The 16,401-nt window shown below is 42.9% G+C and overlaps 1 protein-coding gene and 1 long non-coding RNA gene across 4 annotated transcripts in view; both read right to left on the reverse strand.

The window, feature by feature from the left end:
* The window catches only part of Pfkfb3 (6-phosphofructo-2-kinase/fructose-2,6-biphosphatase 3), a 99,873-nt gene extending 84,273 nt beyond the window's left edge, over positions 1–15,600 (reverse strand). Inside the window, exon 1 of one of the 3 annotated variants that reach the window (XM_074056716.1) lies at positions 15,423–15,600. In XM_074056716.1, the coding sequence (XP_073912817.1) occupies positions 15,423–15,531 (109 nt within the window). In that variant the 5' untranslated portion in view covers positions 15,532–15,600. The remainder of the gene's footprint in view (positions 1–15,422) is intronic. The other 2 variants (XM_074056718.1, XM_074056717.1) reach the window with 2 other exon arrangements.
* On the reverse strand, positions 375–9,903 carry LOC141417543 (uncharacterized). The gene is made up of 3 exons (XR_012442183.1): positions 3,708–9,903; positions 1,960–2,181; positions 375–1,379 (listed from the first exon to the last, which is right to left on the reverse strand). It is a non-coding gene; the product is annotated as an uncharacterized lncRNA (long non-coding RNA).
* Positions 15,601–16,401: the final 801 nt, after the last annotated feature.

Here is a 16,401-nt window from a genome sequence, read left to right on the forward strand (position 1 = left end):
TGATACTGTCAAGTGGATATAGCCTCATGGACTCAGTTGCCACAGAAGGCAAATTTTATCTAAGGCCAGCTGGTCCAGATAAAGAGTCCATCAGACTGCACGTACCACAGTGGCTGTTATGCAAAGCCAGAGAACATGCATTCTGAAGTCTCTGGGTCTTATTCCTTCTAGCTGTCACCTTTGCCCCAGTGGACTCACCAGTTCACAGGGATGTGTGGCTGACTGTGACACAATAAGAAATACATACAGTATTTAAAATGGTCTTTGGTCATAGTTTTTGACCCAGAGTTTCTAAAACCCTTGTAATCTCTGGATTCATCAGTGTTCTCTTTAAACCAATGAGATGACTCGAGCTGGGGCTTGAACATGGGAGGTGGTGGCAAAAAGACCAAGGCATGATAGAGTATTGCAAGCCTCAGCTGAAGCCCCTGACCAGTGGGGAAGACAGAGTGGCTGGAGGATTAACCACCAGTGGTGAATGATTTAATCAATAGCACTTATGCAGGGAAGCTCCCACATAAAACCCTGAAGATGGAATTCAGGAAGCCTCTCGACTGGTAATTATATGGATGGCATAGAAGCTTCTTGCCCCCACCTCCACTTCCCTTGCCCAGTGCATCTCTTCCCTGTGGCTGCTCCTGACTCATGTCCTTTGTAATAAAATGGAATAATAGTAAGAAAGGGGCCGTCTCCAGTTCTGCCAGCTGTTCTAGCAAATTACTGAACATGAAAATGAAATGGAGGGGAGGCTACAGCACGTGGGAATCCCTGACTTTATAGCCAAGGTGGACAGCAGTGTGGGTACACCAGGTACCCAGTACTTTCTGGGTCTTGGGGGACTGAACCTTAAACCTGGGACATCTGACACAAACTCAGGTAGTGTCAGAATTCAGTTGGATGGTAGAACAACTGGCTGGCCTCTGGAGAGTTGGAGATCCGGTTTTTGGTGAGGAAAAACAGATCAGACTGATGTATTCTGATCTCTCTACTTTGAGTCTCTTTAATTGTGTGGAGAGAAAGAAAGAACAATGTCACTCATCACGGCTTTGTTTTCCTTCCCTTTTCAGACACAGAACTCTCATATTCTTGTTGTTTAGTAATTCTGGGAACGTTTATTCTTTCACTTCCAATCAGAAGCAGCTAACAAGGATGGATGACAGTGTTTAATAACTCAAAGAATGCTTTGGCATTGTCCCTCACAGAAGGCATAAAGACACCTACTGGGAGGAGTGGCTTTTGCAAATTCCCACAGTGATGGGACCAGCTATGGAGGAGTGGGTCAGCTGAGGCAGCCAAGGCTGAAGACCAAAACTCAGCATATCCAGTACTGGAGAGAGGTGGGCAGGGGTAGTGGCACACAGTCCCTTTGGTTTTCAGACCTAGAGAAAGGATTTGAAATTGTTTTAAATTGACACTCTGTTCCTGGCCTGTTGACAATACAGCATGAGTCAGAGAACTATGTAATTCCGCCATTACTCAAACCTTCATTTGCACCCACCGACATTTCAGGGTCAGGCTAATAGAAATCGATTAGACTGCTACTCTGCTTGATCCTAAGGTACTCTGAGCACATCAAAGTGGTGTTTTAAAAATCTAGCCTAATTGCTAGGAATTCTGTGGAAATTGCAGAATAGCTGGCCAGACTCCAGTCCTCCTCTCTCCTTCCTTCTATCAACACTGGAGAACAGGCACCTTACAGAGTGCAACCTGGTACCCTGAGGTCCAACCCGAGTCAACATCTGAACCACCTGGAGGGCTGGGTAAGCAGGGAGCCTAGCCTCACCCCAGGTTCTGATTCACTGAGTGTATGGGGAGCCCAAGAATCAGCATCCTAGCCTTCTACTGAGGTTCCAGGTGATAACGATGTGGATGGCTCTGTTACTACTGGGCCACACTAAAGCAAAACCTCCTGGGGTTCATGATGCCTATGCAGGGCACCCCTCCCTTGGGCAGACCTACCAATGGCCAATCGCAGCCCGGAGGTTCTTCGGCGAGAGCATGGGAAAAACAGAAGAGCCATGTCATTTCCCCTTGCTCTTCAGTTTTGCCATGCTGGCTGTCAGCTGGGGACCACCCGGGGAGTTTGCCTGCATTCCTTGCCACATAGCACCCTCCATCTTCCAGAGGCAAGGGCAGTTCAATCCTCCCCATGCTTTGAACTCTGACCTCTGCTTCTGGGTCCTGCTGGAGAAAACACTGCTTTAAAGGACTCAGGCTGTCAGGCAATCTCCTTGTCTTTAGGTCACTGATGGGCAGTAATTACATCAGTGAATCCTTTACGGCAGCACCTAGCTCAGTGCTGGACTGAATAACTGGAAAGGACTGGGGCTCAAGGTCTGAGACACGAGGGGTGGGAGACTGGAGGTCATATTAAAATTCTGCCTACCATAGAGAGCGATTTATTAAAGCAAATAAACAGTGATTAATCCTCAGGAAGTTTTTTTGTGACAGAGTCTCATTATGTACCATAGGCTGAACTCAAACTCACAGTCCTCCTGCAGAGGCCTCCCGAGCATTGGGCCTTTACAAGTGTGTGCTATACTCTCAGAAAATGGCATGCTTACGTTGGGACAGAATGGGCTATATGCAGTCAGGGGTGGGCTCCCAGTGCTCCCAAGGCAGTCAGATCTGGCTCCATGAAAGATGCTTTGAAGAGTCTGGCACTGGTGGTTCATGCCTGTAATCCTAGCTACTTGGGAGGCACAGATCAGGAGGATCACTGTTCAAAGCCAGCCTAGGCAAATAGTTCTCGAGACCCTATCTCAAAAATACACAAAAAAGGGCTGGTAGAGTGGCTCAAGTGGTAGAGTACCTGCCTAATAAGTGTGAGACTCTGAGTTCAAACCCCAGTACCACCAAAAAAAAAAAAAAAAAAAAGATGCAGAGAGTGAATCTTTTCTCTTTCAATAATCCCTCTTGTTCAAATTCCTCCCTGATGTATAACCCTGACTCTGGAAGACAGCAATTAATTATTCTTTCTCCTCCCTTTAGCTGAAGTCTCAGAAATCAGGACTTACTCTCTAGGGACAGGTTCTTTTCAAACTGATGGGAGGAGAGTACTGTTACCATTCACATTCAGCTGTCCTTAGGTAGCCAGTAGTCACAGCCATGGCAGTGGCACACATTTGGAGTTCCTTGCATATTCTGGATATATACTGATGTATCTGCAAATATTTTCTCCCCTCTATTGGTTATCTCCTCCTCCCTCTGTTGCTGGTTTCTTTTGCTTTTTTTTTTTTGCGGTACTAGGGCTTGAACTCAGGGCCTTCACCTTGAGCCGCTGCACCAGCTCACCAGCCCAATTTTTTTGTGATAAGGTTTTTTGAAATAAGGTCTTAAGAACTATTTGCCTGGGCTAACTTCAAACTTTGATCCTCCTGATCTCTGCCTGCTGAGCAGCTAGGATTATAGGTGTGAGCCACCAGTGCCTGCCTCCTTTGCTTTTTAATGATACCACAAGCTCTCATTGTTTGCTTCATAGCATCCTGACCAGTGTTTTATTTTTGTTTGTTTGTTTGGCGGTACTGGGGTCTGTACTCGGGGCCTACACCTTGAACCACTCCACCAGCCCTTTGTTTGTGATGGGTTTTTTCGAGGTAGAGTCTCACAAACTATTTGCCCATGCTGGCCTTGAACTGTGATCCTTCTGATCTCTGCCTCCCGAGTAGGATTATAGGCGTGAGTCACTGGTACCCAGCCTAACCAACCTTTGATTGAAGCAGAGGCAAGAATTCACTCCAGTTCATAGACAATAATGCTGGGAGCAAGTGATTTGCCCAGATTGCTCAGCCAGACAAGGACAGAGCAGAGCCCTAAATCCAGGGCTCCTGACTGTTGCTGGATCCCATGTAGCACAGGGCCTTTCTCCAAGGAGCCTTGGTCCCCCTTCAGTCACATCTTCAGGTAAGGTCATCACAGTCCTTAGGAGCTAGCTTAGCAGGTCCCAAGGGCCTTCAGTCTACTGGCCTGAGTTTCAATGACCTGTATACAGCCATGGAGACATTTCCCCAGAGATCAGGCTCAGTGCCTCTGTGGTCAAGGACTTGCTTCGCTGCACTCGTTTCTAGAATGAGATGCTGTCGTCTGAGGAGGAAAACAGTCACAGCAGCTTTAAACTTACCACATAATCCCTTCCAGAAGGAAGTGATTTGTCATGGGCCTCACTTCACCTGCAATAAGGATACTCTAGAAGCCAAGCTAAACAATGGACGAGAACCAGGTCAGTGGGGAGAGGATGTGTGACCAAGTTGCTGGGGCCTCTGGTCACTTCTTCCTTCCTCTACCTGTGTTTCCTTCCCCTTAAATGACAGAGAATGTTTGTCATTTGCTAAATTAAAGAAGCAAATGACATTAAAAAGCTGTTTTAAGAAAAAAAAAAGCCAGGCACTGGTCACTTATGCCTATAATTCTAACCACTTGGGAGGCTGAGATCAGGAGGATCATGGCTCAAGGACAGCCTGGGCAAAACGTCCATGAGACCACATCCCCCAAACAACCAGAGCAAAATGGACTGGAGATGTGGCTCAAGCAGTAGCACATCTGCTTTGCAAGCATGAAGCCATGAGTTCAAACTCCAGTCCCACCAAAAATAAATAAATAAATAAATAAATAAATTTGGATAGTATGAAAGACTTTTCTGAAAGTAAGATCTGTTAGATAAGGAGTCTGGGATACAGAATCAGCATCAGCAACAGGCAATCCATAGCCCAGGGGAGCTTTAAGCACTGTCATGTCCCCCTTGAGCTGGACAAGGCTCTTATATGATCTGTGCAGATGCCATAAACACACTGACTGTGGTAAGGCTTAGCATGTATAAGTTCAGGTATCAACAATAGGACCGAGGAGCTTTTCAGATATGGAGGCTACCCCAGCTCATCCCAGATCTCACTCTACTGGAAGATAGATTAATTAACTCATAGCCAGTGTTAATTAAGGAAGTTTCAGTAACTTCACCCCAGTGGTCTTTCCCAGTAGGGTAGAATCATCTCTGAAGTGTGTGTCTGTTAGTTAGAAATGCTTTCAGCTGCATGTAAATGAAAACTCGATTTATACAATTTAAACAAACCGGGATTTGTTTTTCGCACACAATAAGAAAGTCAGGAGGTAGTAGGTACTAATACTGCTTTAGAGACTCAATAATGTCAAGGACAGCCTCTCTGGGATTCACATTTTCCTCCAGGTCTCAGTATGGCTGCTGTACTGGCAGATAATTTTGACTGTATTTGGGATGTGAGTAGCAGCAGTATGTCTCTTTTTCTTCTTGAAAGTTAACTAATCCCAGAAACACCCACCCAACAGTAGATTTCTGCTTATGTCTTACTAATTAGCTGCAATCAAAGCTGAGAAAGAGAAGATTTAATGTTTCTAAAGTCAAATAGAAGAAGAGGTTTGGGAATGGGAATTGAGTGAGCTTTTCACAAGCCTGCCCCAGTCCATCTCTTTAGACAGAAACACAGCTGGTGGAGTGGCTCAAATGGAAGAGCACCTGCCAGGTAAGTGTGAGGCCCTGAGTTCAAACCCCAGTGCTTCTAAAACAAACAACAAAAAAACCCAAATCAGAACCACAGTGCCTCCCCGAAGCTTTACAAGACCACCAAAAGTCTGAGCAAATTCTGCCACTCCACCCCTGCATACCTGGAGGCTGTGCATTCCTCTCTTTAAGGCTGAGTATGGATCCCTGAGATCCAGGCTATTACAGCTAAAGACTCTTAGTCAATCCCAAACACATGAAGTGACAATGAGGACTTCATCAAGTCTGCTTAAATGGCTCACCATTTGGTTTTTCTCCCCCCAAGTCTCCATATTAGGGACCTCAGCCAGTTCAGATTTCAAGCTAACAGCAGAGACTTCATTTAATAAATCCTATTTCCCCATTACCCTCAAGCTTTAATCTTTGGGTCTCTTACCAGGTGACCATATAACTGATTATTATCAGATGTGCAGCCCCTCATATTCCAGCCTGAAATATTTGACTCTCTACTGCCTACCGCCCTACCTCCTTCACTTAGCCAGTTCCACATTTTAGTATCTTTTCTCTGGAGCCACTCGTTTTCAGATGCTGAATTCTGTTCTCTGTTAGGATGCTTTCTCTTTCAGTAACAGAACCCAGATTACTGTGACTTAACAAAAGGAGTTTCTTTTTTTTTTTTTTTTATAAGTCCAGAGATAAGCAGGCTGAGGCTCAGGCAATGGTCCAGTAATGTTCTGTTCCACCAACCATGGTGGTCCAAGACCACTGCTGTGTTTCCAGGCATCACGCCACTCCATCAAGGTTGAAGCCAGGGCAAAGGACCAATACCAGCCACACCTCTCTCTTTTCTTTTTCTTTTTGAACAAAGGGCCTTGCTAGGCAGGTGCCTTACCCTCAACCCCCATATCTTCTCTTTCTACTGGGAAGCCAAGAGCTGTCCCAAGACCCCATATATTTCTACTTAGATCTCACCCGACATAGTTGTGACACACAGTTGCTGGGGAAACCAGAAATCTGCATTTCCTATAAGGGGGCATGTAGGAGAAGGAGTGTGGATGGCATGCCCAGCTCGGTGATATCCACAAGGCTCCTGTGCCAGGAGAAGGGGCCCTCATAGGCTTTCAGAGCCTGTTCAAAATGACCCAAAGTTGGTATATTTAAGGTGCCTCATATTCCAATCCTAAAGCTTACTCAAAGAGCCAGGCACCAGTGACTCACACCTGTAATCCTAGCAGGGGCAGAGATCAGGAGGATCGAGATTCTTTTTTTGACAGTACTGGGGTTTGAATTTAGGGTCTTGTGCTTGGTAGGTGAATGCTCTACCACTTAAGCCACACTCCCAGCCGTTTTTTGGCTTTAGTTATTTTTCAGATAGGTCTTGACCTTTTTTCTAGGCCTGGCCTGACAGAGATTCTCCTACCTCCACCTCCCAAGCAGCTGGGATTACAGTCATGTACTGCCATGCCCAGCCTCTTCACCTGTTTATTAGCATCATTGTTTAGATATTTTAGAAACACATTAAGTCCAGTTGAGCATGATTTTTAGGATATCTACTATTTTAAAAAATTCCCATAGGGCCTAAGAGGAAACATTTAATAAATACACCCTTCAAAACTGGTATGAAAATATATCCTCTTACCTGTCTTACTCTGTGTAGATGAGTAGAGACAGCACCTTTAACACTGGAAAAAGCCAGTTACATCACTACCCGCCTTGCCCAACATTTCCAAATTCATTTGTTTCAAAAGAAGTTTAACATCTTCCTGCAGCGCCTCCATCCCCTTTGTACCCCAGGAGATGACATATTTCAACACATAAGCTACGGGCCACTGACAAGCAGTCAGTGTGGTGGCACTAGTCAATTAGAAAAGTTATTCCATCTCTGGGAACATCTGGATTGTCCAAAGGTTGTCATTAGCAGAAGGGGACTGGCTATGCAGAAAGAGGCTGTGTGGGTGACTGGTGGGAAGCCTGAAAGGACATGTGAGGAGGAAGATTTATTTTTGTCAAAAAAATATGCTTTATCCAAATGCTTGGAGGAAAACTTGTTGCCTCATTCTTGCAGAGTCATTGTTATAAAATAATACAGTTGGTGAGAGGCAGAAGGTGAATATACAGTTTTATAAGCAACTGTCCATAGTGAGGCCAGTAGGGAACCTGAGACTTTATCACAGTGAAAATTATGCATCTTATTTCCTTGGGGAAAGCTGAGCATGGTTGAACATGCCTGTAATACTAGCTACTCAGGAGGCTGAGGCAAGAGGATCTCAAGTTTGAGGCTATCTTGGGCTGCATAGTGAGACCCTCAAAAACAATCTGTGGGATGCAGTGGTTCACATCTATAGTCCCAGCTACTTAAGAAGCTGAGGCAGTAGGATTGCTTGAATCTACAAGTTCAACATCAACCTGCACAAAACAGTGAGACTCATCTCAAAAACAACAAAAAAGTATTTCCTCAGGTATTTTCTCAAGGACAAAGATGGGGTCTTTCAGTTAGAAACCATCAACCCTTTACAGTGGCAACAGGCCATCTTGCACCATGCCCTGCAACTTAGCGTCTTACCTCTATGTAAGATGCAGAAAGAGAGATGCTAAGAATTCCCTCAGGCCAGGGAGCAGAATGATAACAGCGTGTTACTTGTCTACTACATTATTTTCACCTGCTCATTCCTGTTCTGACCCCATCTCCACCACACTCCTAAGTCTTTTTTTTTTTTTTGGCAGCACTGGGGTTTGAACTCAGGGCCTCATCTTGCCAGACAGGTGCTCTTACTGCTTGAGCCATTAGCCCATTTTTGAAATGGGTTTTTGAGATAGGGTTTCTTGAACTATGTGCCCAGCGCTGGCTTCAAACTTTGATCCTCCTGATCTCTGCCTCCTGAGTAGCTAGGATTACAGGTGTGAGCAACTGGCACCAGGCCCCAAGTCTTGAACTTGAGCTGAGAAATTCCCAAGCCTGTTCTACCAGGCATGCTGAAATGCACTAACTGGCAGGGCAGCAACAACTGCTCGTACTTACTTCCAAGACCACAGAAAAGACAGATGTGAAGATGAGGTTTGGGGCTCGGACGCTCACTTTGGCAGGAACAGTACAGACTGTTTAGCAGAGAAAGGAGTGAAGAGAGTCAGAGAACAAGAGCCACAGGGAAAGATGCAAGGTAAAGAGAAAGCGAGAAAATCCTCTTCTGTCCTTCTCCCCAGTCTCCTTATGGCTGCTCACAGGACTAAGGGGTGCTTGATTTTTTTTTTAGGAAATATATCTTCACCAAAAATAGTTCTTCCCCTTTGATTTCTCATTAATGTCCAGACTTCTTAAATGGTTATACAAATCTTAATTCTTTCCAAAGCTTTGGATGCTCAGTTCACACTTTATAAGAAGGGGACTGGGAAAAAGAATGCATTTGGAAGAAGAGCACCCCAGGGATGGGGCATGGCTCAAGTGGTAGAGTGGCCCTCTAGCAAGTGTGAGGCCCTAAGTTCAAACCCCAGTGCCACCAAAAACAAAAAGAGTGGCCCATGATATGGGCTCCACCAGATCAGTATGCATGAAGATGAGGTGACTGATTGCCATGACCTGAAGTAAACTTGGGGAAGCTGTGCTTAAAAACATAACTGAAACATCAGAATGTCTCGAGCACCTAAAGTAATGCAAAATTTCACTTAAAAATTTTGAGGAGGTTAGCTGGGTGATGCATACCTGTAAATCCCAGCAGTTGGGAGGTAGGTGGAGAGGCACAAGGATTGACAGAGTCAAGACCTCAGCTTTGGCTACATAATGAATTCAAGGCCAATCTGGGCTACTTAGAGAGACCCTTCTCAAAAAACAAAACAAAGTAAGAAAACCTAAAACAAAGCAAAACCAATGAAAGAACAAAAACAAAGAATCTAGTAGTTATTATTCCTACATCGATCCTTTTTTCAGAGAAAATATCAAGACATTTAAAAAATTATCTGAGCACAGTAATTTGGATTCATCCAAGAAATTACTTTGAAAATATGGTGTGGGAAAATAAGACAGGCTAGGATGACTGTAGAAGATGGCTGTTTACCCATATTAATCCCTACTCACTCCCCTTAGCTCTGGGATAGAAATTTAGTGTTAGCTGGATACAAATCAGTTATATTCTGCAGCATTCTTTGCAGCTAGCTATACATTTCACCAAGTTCTGACCACTGCGTGCAAGCAGAAATACTATACTGCACTATTAGAGAAAAGCCTGCACAGGCCTTCTGACGCTATCTCTTCTCTTCCTTCTTGCTATACTAAGGATAGCAGAGCAATGAGAGAGGTGGTCACTGGGTTCCAATACCCTCTTCAGTCACCTCTGGACTGCTTATCTCACAATGTATGAGGAACAGGAATACTCTCTTCACTTGACCTCAGCCAAAAAGCTGAGAAGCCATCAAAAGTACCTTATTTAAAACTACTGTACAGGGGGGGAGAGAGAGGGGGCGGAGTGGTTGGTAAGGGAGGGGGTGGGGAAAAAAAAATAAAACCACTGTACAGGGTTGAAAAGTGTCCACCAGAATGTGACCGTATGTGAATAAAGGGTCTTTGCAGATAAAATTAGTTAAGATAAGGTTAGGGTGGATCACAAATCCAATAGGACCTGTGTCTTCATAAGAAAAGGGACACAGACATATAAACAGACAAAATGCCACATGACACCACAGGCAGAGAGACTGGAGTGTTTGCAGCAAAAGAAGGTCAAGGATTGATGGCAATCACTGAAAGCTGGAGCAGGTGAGGAAGGACCTCTCCCTTAGAGGCTTTAGAGGGAGCAGTGTCCCACTAACACCTTGCTTTCAGGCTTGTAGCTTCCAGAACGATGAGAATAAATTTCTGTTGGTTTAAGTCCTCTAGTTTGTGGCATTTTGTCATGGCAGCCCTACAAGTACTGAAGTATATTATCCATTATATGAGGCCAAACCTAACCCTAACCATGCAGAACAGTTTATTCTGTCTAACTCTTAGTCATAGGAGGTAGTTTTACCACCAGCTCCATGCTTAACTGCCTGGAATCCTCTCCCACATGCCCCAGTGAGTGTGTTTTCCCTATACATACTTACCTATGGTGAAGTTTAATTTATAAATTAGGCAAAGTAAGAGATTAACAACAACTCAAACAGCAGTTTTAGTTATCTGCAGCAAACTGTAGTCTGAAAATACTAAATGGAAAATTCCTAAAATGAGCAACTCATGAGTTTTAAATTGTGCAGCATTCTGGATAGCAGGATGAAGTCTTACACATCCTTCCTTCTGTCTCACTTGCAATGTCAATCATCCCTTTGTCCGGTGTTTCCATGCTGTATATCCTTTCTGTTCATTATTTACTTAGTAACTAATTTTGTAACCATTTTGGTTATCAAATTGACTGTCATGCATTGCAATGCTCAAGTAATCCTTACTTTACTTCTGAATGGCCCTAAAGCACAGGAGTAGTGATGGTGGCAATTCATATGTGCCAAAGAGAGGATGAAAGGCAGCTGAGTGTGGCAAAGTAATCCCAGCACTCAGGAGGCTGAGAAGGGAGGATTATGAGTTTTAGGTGATCCCAGGTTATGGAGTAGACAAGACCTTGTCTCAAAAAAAAAAAAAAAGAAAGAAGGAAAAAGGTGGAGGAGCTATAAAGTACTTCCATTGAGTGAAAAGGTAAATGATCTTAAAAGGCAGTAGTGAGAGATAAGAAGTGAATAGGAATCAACTCACAGAGGCTTTTGTAGTGTAGATCAAGGAAACCAGAGCAACTCTGGGCTTAAAAACACTAGCTTCAACAAAGGGTGAAATCTGTACCTCAGGCTGAAATGGAGATGTTAAAAAAAAATGTCTGTTGAATTAAATCAGAGTCCCAGCTCTCCTTCCAGAATACCAGCTGGGGAACACAGACTTTTTTCAGGCAACTTTGTGTTCAGCTAGGACTTGGCAATCTCTTTCTAAGGGAAGGAGGTTAATGTGTGTTAAGGTGGGTACTTGGCAACCGTCCACAGCCAAGGTGGGCTGTCTTCTTTAACTTGTCCTCTGATACATCTCAAGTGTTTAGATCACTGCCTGGCACACTGTATCAGCTAATAAATATTTGTTGAAAATAATAAAATCCTCATTAATATCCTCAAAAAGAGTAGAAGATGACCTGATTTAAAAAAAAAAGGCTAAGGGAGGAAGTATATCAGAAATAACATTTCAACAGAGCTTAAGATAAAGAAACAAGGACGTGAAAATCTGGGCAATCATTACCTCTAGAAAAAACTGGAATTACATATGGAAATACACTACCTGAATCATAAGTCATTACTTATATAATAGTGACTTAGTAGTGTTACCGTGAGATACAAAGTATCCTCCCTAAACATTCATGTGTTGAAGGCTTGGTCCCCAACTGGTGGCATTAAGAGATGGCTGAATCATGAGGGAACTAGACTAATCAAAGAGTAATTCACTGGATTATTAGATGAATTCCTAGTTATGGAAGTAGGTCATTGGGTACATGCCTTTGTCAACCTTGCTCTAGACTCTTCTGTCTCTCTGCCTCCTGGCCAGCACAGGCAAGCAGCTGTCCTCCACCATGCCTTTTCTACCATCAACAATAAAACCAATGGCTGGTGGAGTGGCTCACATGAGAGAACCTTGTCAGCAAGAGTGAGGTACTGAGTTCAAACCCAGTGCCGCCAAAAAATAAATAAATAAAACCAGTGGAGCCAGCTAACCATGGACTCAGAGCACTGAAGCTATAAAGTCAAAATAAATCTTTCCTCTCTTTAGTTGTTTATCTCAGGTATTTTGTCACCATGACAAAAAGCCAGTGACCACGACTTTAACCAAAAAAAAAAAAAAATTTTTTTTTGGATCTAACTATAGAGAATGGGGGAGGAGAAATGGGCTGTGCTGTGTTCAGAGAGCTAAATCCTCCTCTTCCATAGAGAAAATATTAAAAGGAAATGCCACAATAAGATTGTTAAGAGTTGAACTGTGTTTTCTTTTTGGGAACAGAACCAGGGGCAAGGGCTGTTCTATTTGCTATAAGTCTTTGAGTACTTAGGTGATTTTCTGATTATGTAAATTTTAGGAGAGGAAAAGAGATTAAAAATGAAAAATAGGAATAGCAGTCCTGAACTTTTTAACCAAATTGATAGTAATTATGCAAAATTCAATTTGCAGTAATTTAGTGCTGGGCATGTTAGTTCACACCTGTAATCCTAGCTACTTAGATGGCGGAAATTTGGAGAACTGTGGTTTGAGGCCAGCGAAGGCAAAAAGTGAGCAAGACCCCATTTCAATCAACAAAAGCTGGGTGTGGGATTGCATGCCTGTCATCCCAGGTATACAAGCAGCATAATAGGCCAGCAAGGGCATAAATATGAGACCATGTTGAAAAAATACCCAAAGCAGCCAGATGCCAGTGGCTCACACCTGTAATCCTAGCAACTCAGGTGGCAGAGATCAGGAGGATCATGGTTTGAAGTCAGCCCAGGCAAATAGTTTGTGAGACCCTATGTCAAAACACCCTTCACAAAAATGGGTTTGGTGGAGTGGCTCAAGGTGTAGGCCCTGAGTTTAAACCCCAGTACCAAAAAAAAAAAAAAAAAAAAAAAAAAAAAAAATCCTAAAGCAAAAGGGCTAGCGGACAAGGCTCAAGGGCTCAAGTGGTAAAGAACCTGCCCAGCAAGTGCAAGGCTCTGAGTTCAAACCCTAACACCACAAACAAAACAATTTGCAACAACCAAATGCAAAGTTTGAATTGCCATCAGTTCACTTCTGAATGAGTTAACATCAATATGGTCTTTTTCTTTCGTTTTTTTTTGCAACACTGGGGCTTGAACTCAGGGCCTATAACTTGAACCACTCCGCCACCCCCTTTTTTGTGATCTCTGCTTCCTGAGTAGCTAGGATTACAGGTGTGAGCCACTGGCACCTGGCTGTATGATCTTGTTTCTTAGTTCATGATTCTGATCCCCAGTTTACTGCAAAGTGTGTCTTTGCTAGTTTGTTTTTAGCCAAAAAATCAGACTTGGATTCCAGTTGTTCCTTCTATTTTTCTCAGAGAATCAGTAACATCCCTTCAGCAACTCCATTCTCATCAGCCCATTTCCTCCCCTCACGTAAACTCTGGTTTGGGCAAGCCTGGGACTTCGTGGGTGGTAATACTTTAGCTTCTCAGAAACTCATGAAAACTCATGTGTTCACAAGGTAGTATGGGAGCAAAACATAACAGAAAGAGGAAGGGATAATAGAAACTTAGTAAGAGGTATGTTTTAATATTATGTGAGAGTATGGAAGAAGGGGAAAAGGTGGTTACTAAATTAAAAAAACAGCTGTTACCAAATCCAGAAGTTGCTGGTATCCTAAAAACACCCAAGGCATTCTAATACACAGAATATTTCTCTAATCCTTCCCTGACTCACACTTTTAAATCAAATTTGTTTACTTTTTTAAAAAAACTGTGTATTTTATGAATGTCTAGCTGATAGCCAAAACAAAGGGAACTTGCCTGGTGTGGTGCATGAAGTAATCCCAGCTATTCAGGAGGAAGATCAAAAGCTCAAGGCCTACTTGGGCTACCTAGCAAGTTTAAGGCTAGTCTGGACAATTTAGCGAAAGCCTGTCTCAAAATGAAATTTATAAAAGGGCTGGGAATGTGGCCCAGGGGTGGAACACTTGCCTAGCAGATAGAAGGCACTGGGTTCAATACCCAGCACTAAAACAAAAAGCATAAACAGCATTTCACAAGTGTGTTTCGCTTCATTTAGCAGATATCTTCATTGTAATAACTGGGTACAAGGAAGAACATACTTTAGAAGAAAACTGCTAATTTCCTCATTGTCAGTATATGTGTGTTTACATGCCAGTATTAAATCCACTGTTCTTTTAAAGATCTTAAATTTTAAAAAAAAATCCTGTTTAAAAAAAAAAAAAAAAACAACTGCAGCTCCAACATTTCGATACATCTAGATTCCTGAGGCTCTAGTCTATGGCTCAGCCACTTCATATCTTAGTACTTCAGATCATGGGTTAGCCAGTAAGAGAGAAAAAATAGTAGACAGTAGACCAAACCAGAAAGAGTGACTAATAAAGTTTCAAATATGAATTTCCACACTGAAAGAGTCCCTCTCAGAGGCCCAGCATGATGAATGACAAATGAGCCAGCCTATGACACAAATCATGAAACTTCAGGGCAGCAGTTCTAAAACCTTTCAAAAAAAAAGAAAAACCAGTCACAAATGAGTATACAGATTTGTATAAATAGCAACCCAGGAAGATAATGATGTAGCAATATCTTCAAAATTGAGGGAAAATGTATTTTAATTAAGAATTCCATAGTTAGCTGGGTGCTGGTGGCTCACGCCTGTAATCCTAGCTACTCAGGAGGCAGAAATCAGGAGTATTTCAAAGCCAGCCCAGGCAAAAAGCTCGAGAGACCTTATCTTGAGAAAACACAACACAAAAAAGGGCTGGTGGAGTAGCTCAAGCAATAGAGTGCCTGCCTAGCAAGGGTGAGGTCCTGAGTTCAAATCCAAGAACCACTACCAAAAAACCAAAAGAATTCCATAGTTGAACTATCAAGCATAGTGATTAGAACCAAGATATTTTCAAACATGTAAGCCCTCCAGGAAAAGGTATATTTTCTCAGGAAAGTACTGGAGGATGACTCCACCAAAGAGAAAGGAAATCAAGAAAATGAAGACACACAATCCAAACAAAGGACTCAACATAGGATACAGAATTTTGACAATCCACTAACTTTCTAGAAAACAAGAGATTAGCCTTCACAGACCACTCCCATCCCTCTGAATTTATTCCTTCACGTTAGATAAAACTTAAAAAAAAAAACCTGTATAATGACATTTTATGTATTATTCTTAGCCAAGCCAGTTGCATACCATGATTAATTTTCATTACTATACAACTTAATGTTTTCCCTGAAATTGAGACAGAATATGTGATAACTGATTTTACCTTTCTCTTTGGAGATATCCTTCAGAGAACACTGCATTTCTGCTCCTATATGAACAGGGTGTTCTCTGGGCTTCTGCATGGCTCCTGAACAAAGGCTTCCTTTTGCCATCAAGTTGGGAATTACTTTTCCTCTCCGTGACTTGAGTTCCCTGTTTCTTGAGTCAATGTCTTCTTTTTCTGGATTTACTTCAAGTTGTAGTGGGTTGAAGAGTGAATGGAAATTAAGGAGGTGGACCAACTGAGAACAGACTCCTCTGCTTAGGAACAGGCAGAAGCAGCCTTGTGAGGATGTATTTAGAAACATGGAGGCAGAGACCAGAAGTGATCCAGATAAAAGAGCTAAAAGTAGTTACCACGGGGGAGGTATAGAGTGGAGGACTTGTGGTATAGAGTGGAGGACCTCACATGAGTAGCAACTCACTGGGCACAAGGTAACTTGGAAGAATTGGGGAAAGGGTCCATTCTCCAGGCAGAGGGAAGGAGGAGCAAAACTGCCAGCATTTCTCTGTTGGAACTTAAGGTAAAGGTGTGATGGGATGAGAATAAGCAAGGGGTAGTGAGAAATCCCCAGCCCACTAGTCTAAGTCTATACTTGGCTATGGAAAATGACTGAAAGATTTTTATGTGTATGGGAGTAGTTTAACGGCTGACACACTGCTTTGGCAGATAAGGGGTGTGAAAGATTAAAGCACCAGCTGGAGCCCATGGGTCTATTCTAGGCAAAAGATAAGGAGTGTCTGACATAAAGGAACTTCAGAGTTAACATGAAAGATGGAAAGGAAACAGAACCCACAGATCTCAATTATATATTGGACTGAGGATAAAGGGAGAGGGAAAATTCTAGGAAGATTTCTAGGTTTCTGACTTAGATGACTGAAAAGCAGATGCTTTTCTCCAAATCCGAGAATTTAGCAGGAGGGGGTTTAAGAAGGGAAAAGTGAGTTAAATTTGGAACATATGTCTGAAGTGTGGAGACAAT

The sequence above is a fragment of the Castor canadensis genome, chromosome 15 (assembly GCF_047511655.1).
Source record: "Castor canadensis chromosome 15, mCasCan1.hap1v2, whole genome shotgun sequence".
NCBI classification, from domain to species: Eukaryota; Metazoa; Chordata; class Mammalia; order Rodentia; family Castoridae; genus Castor; species Castor canadensis.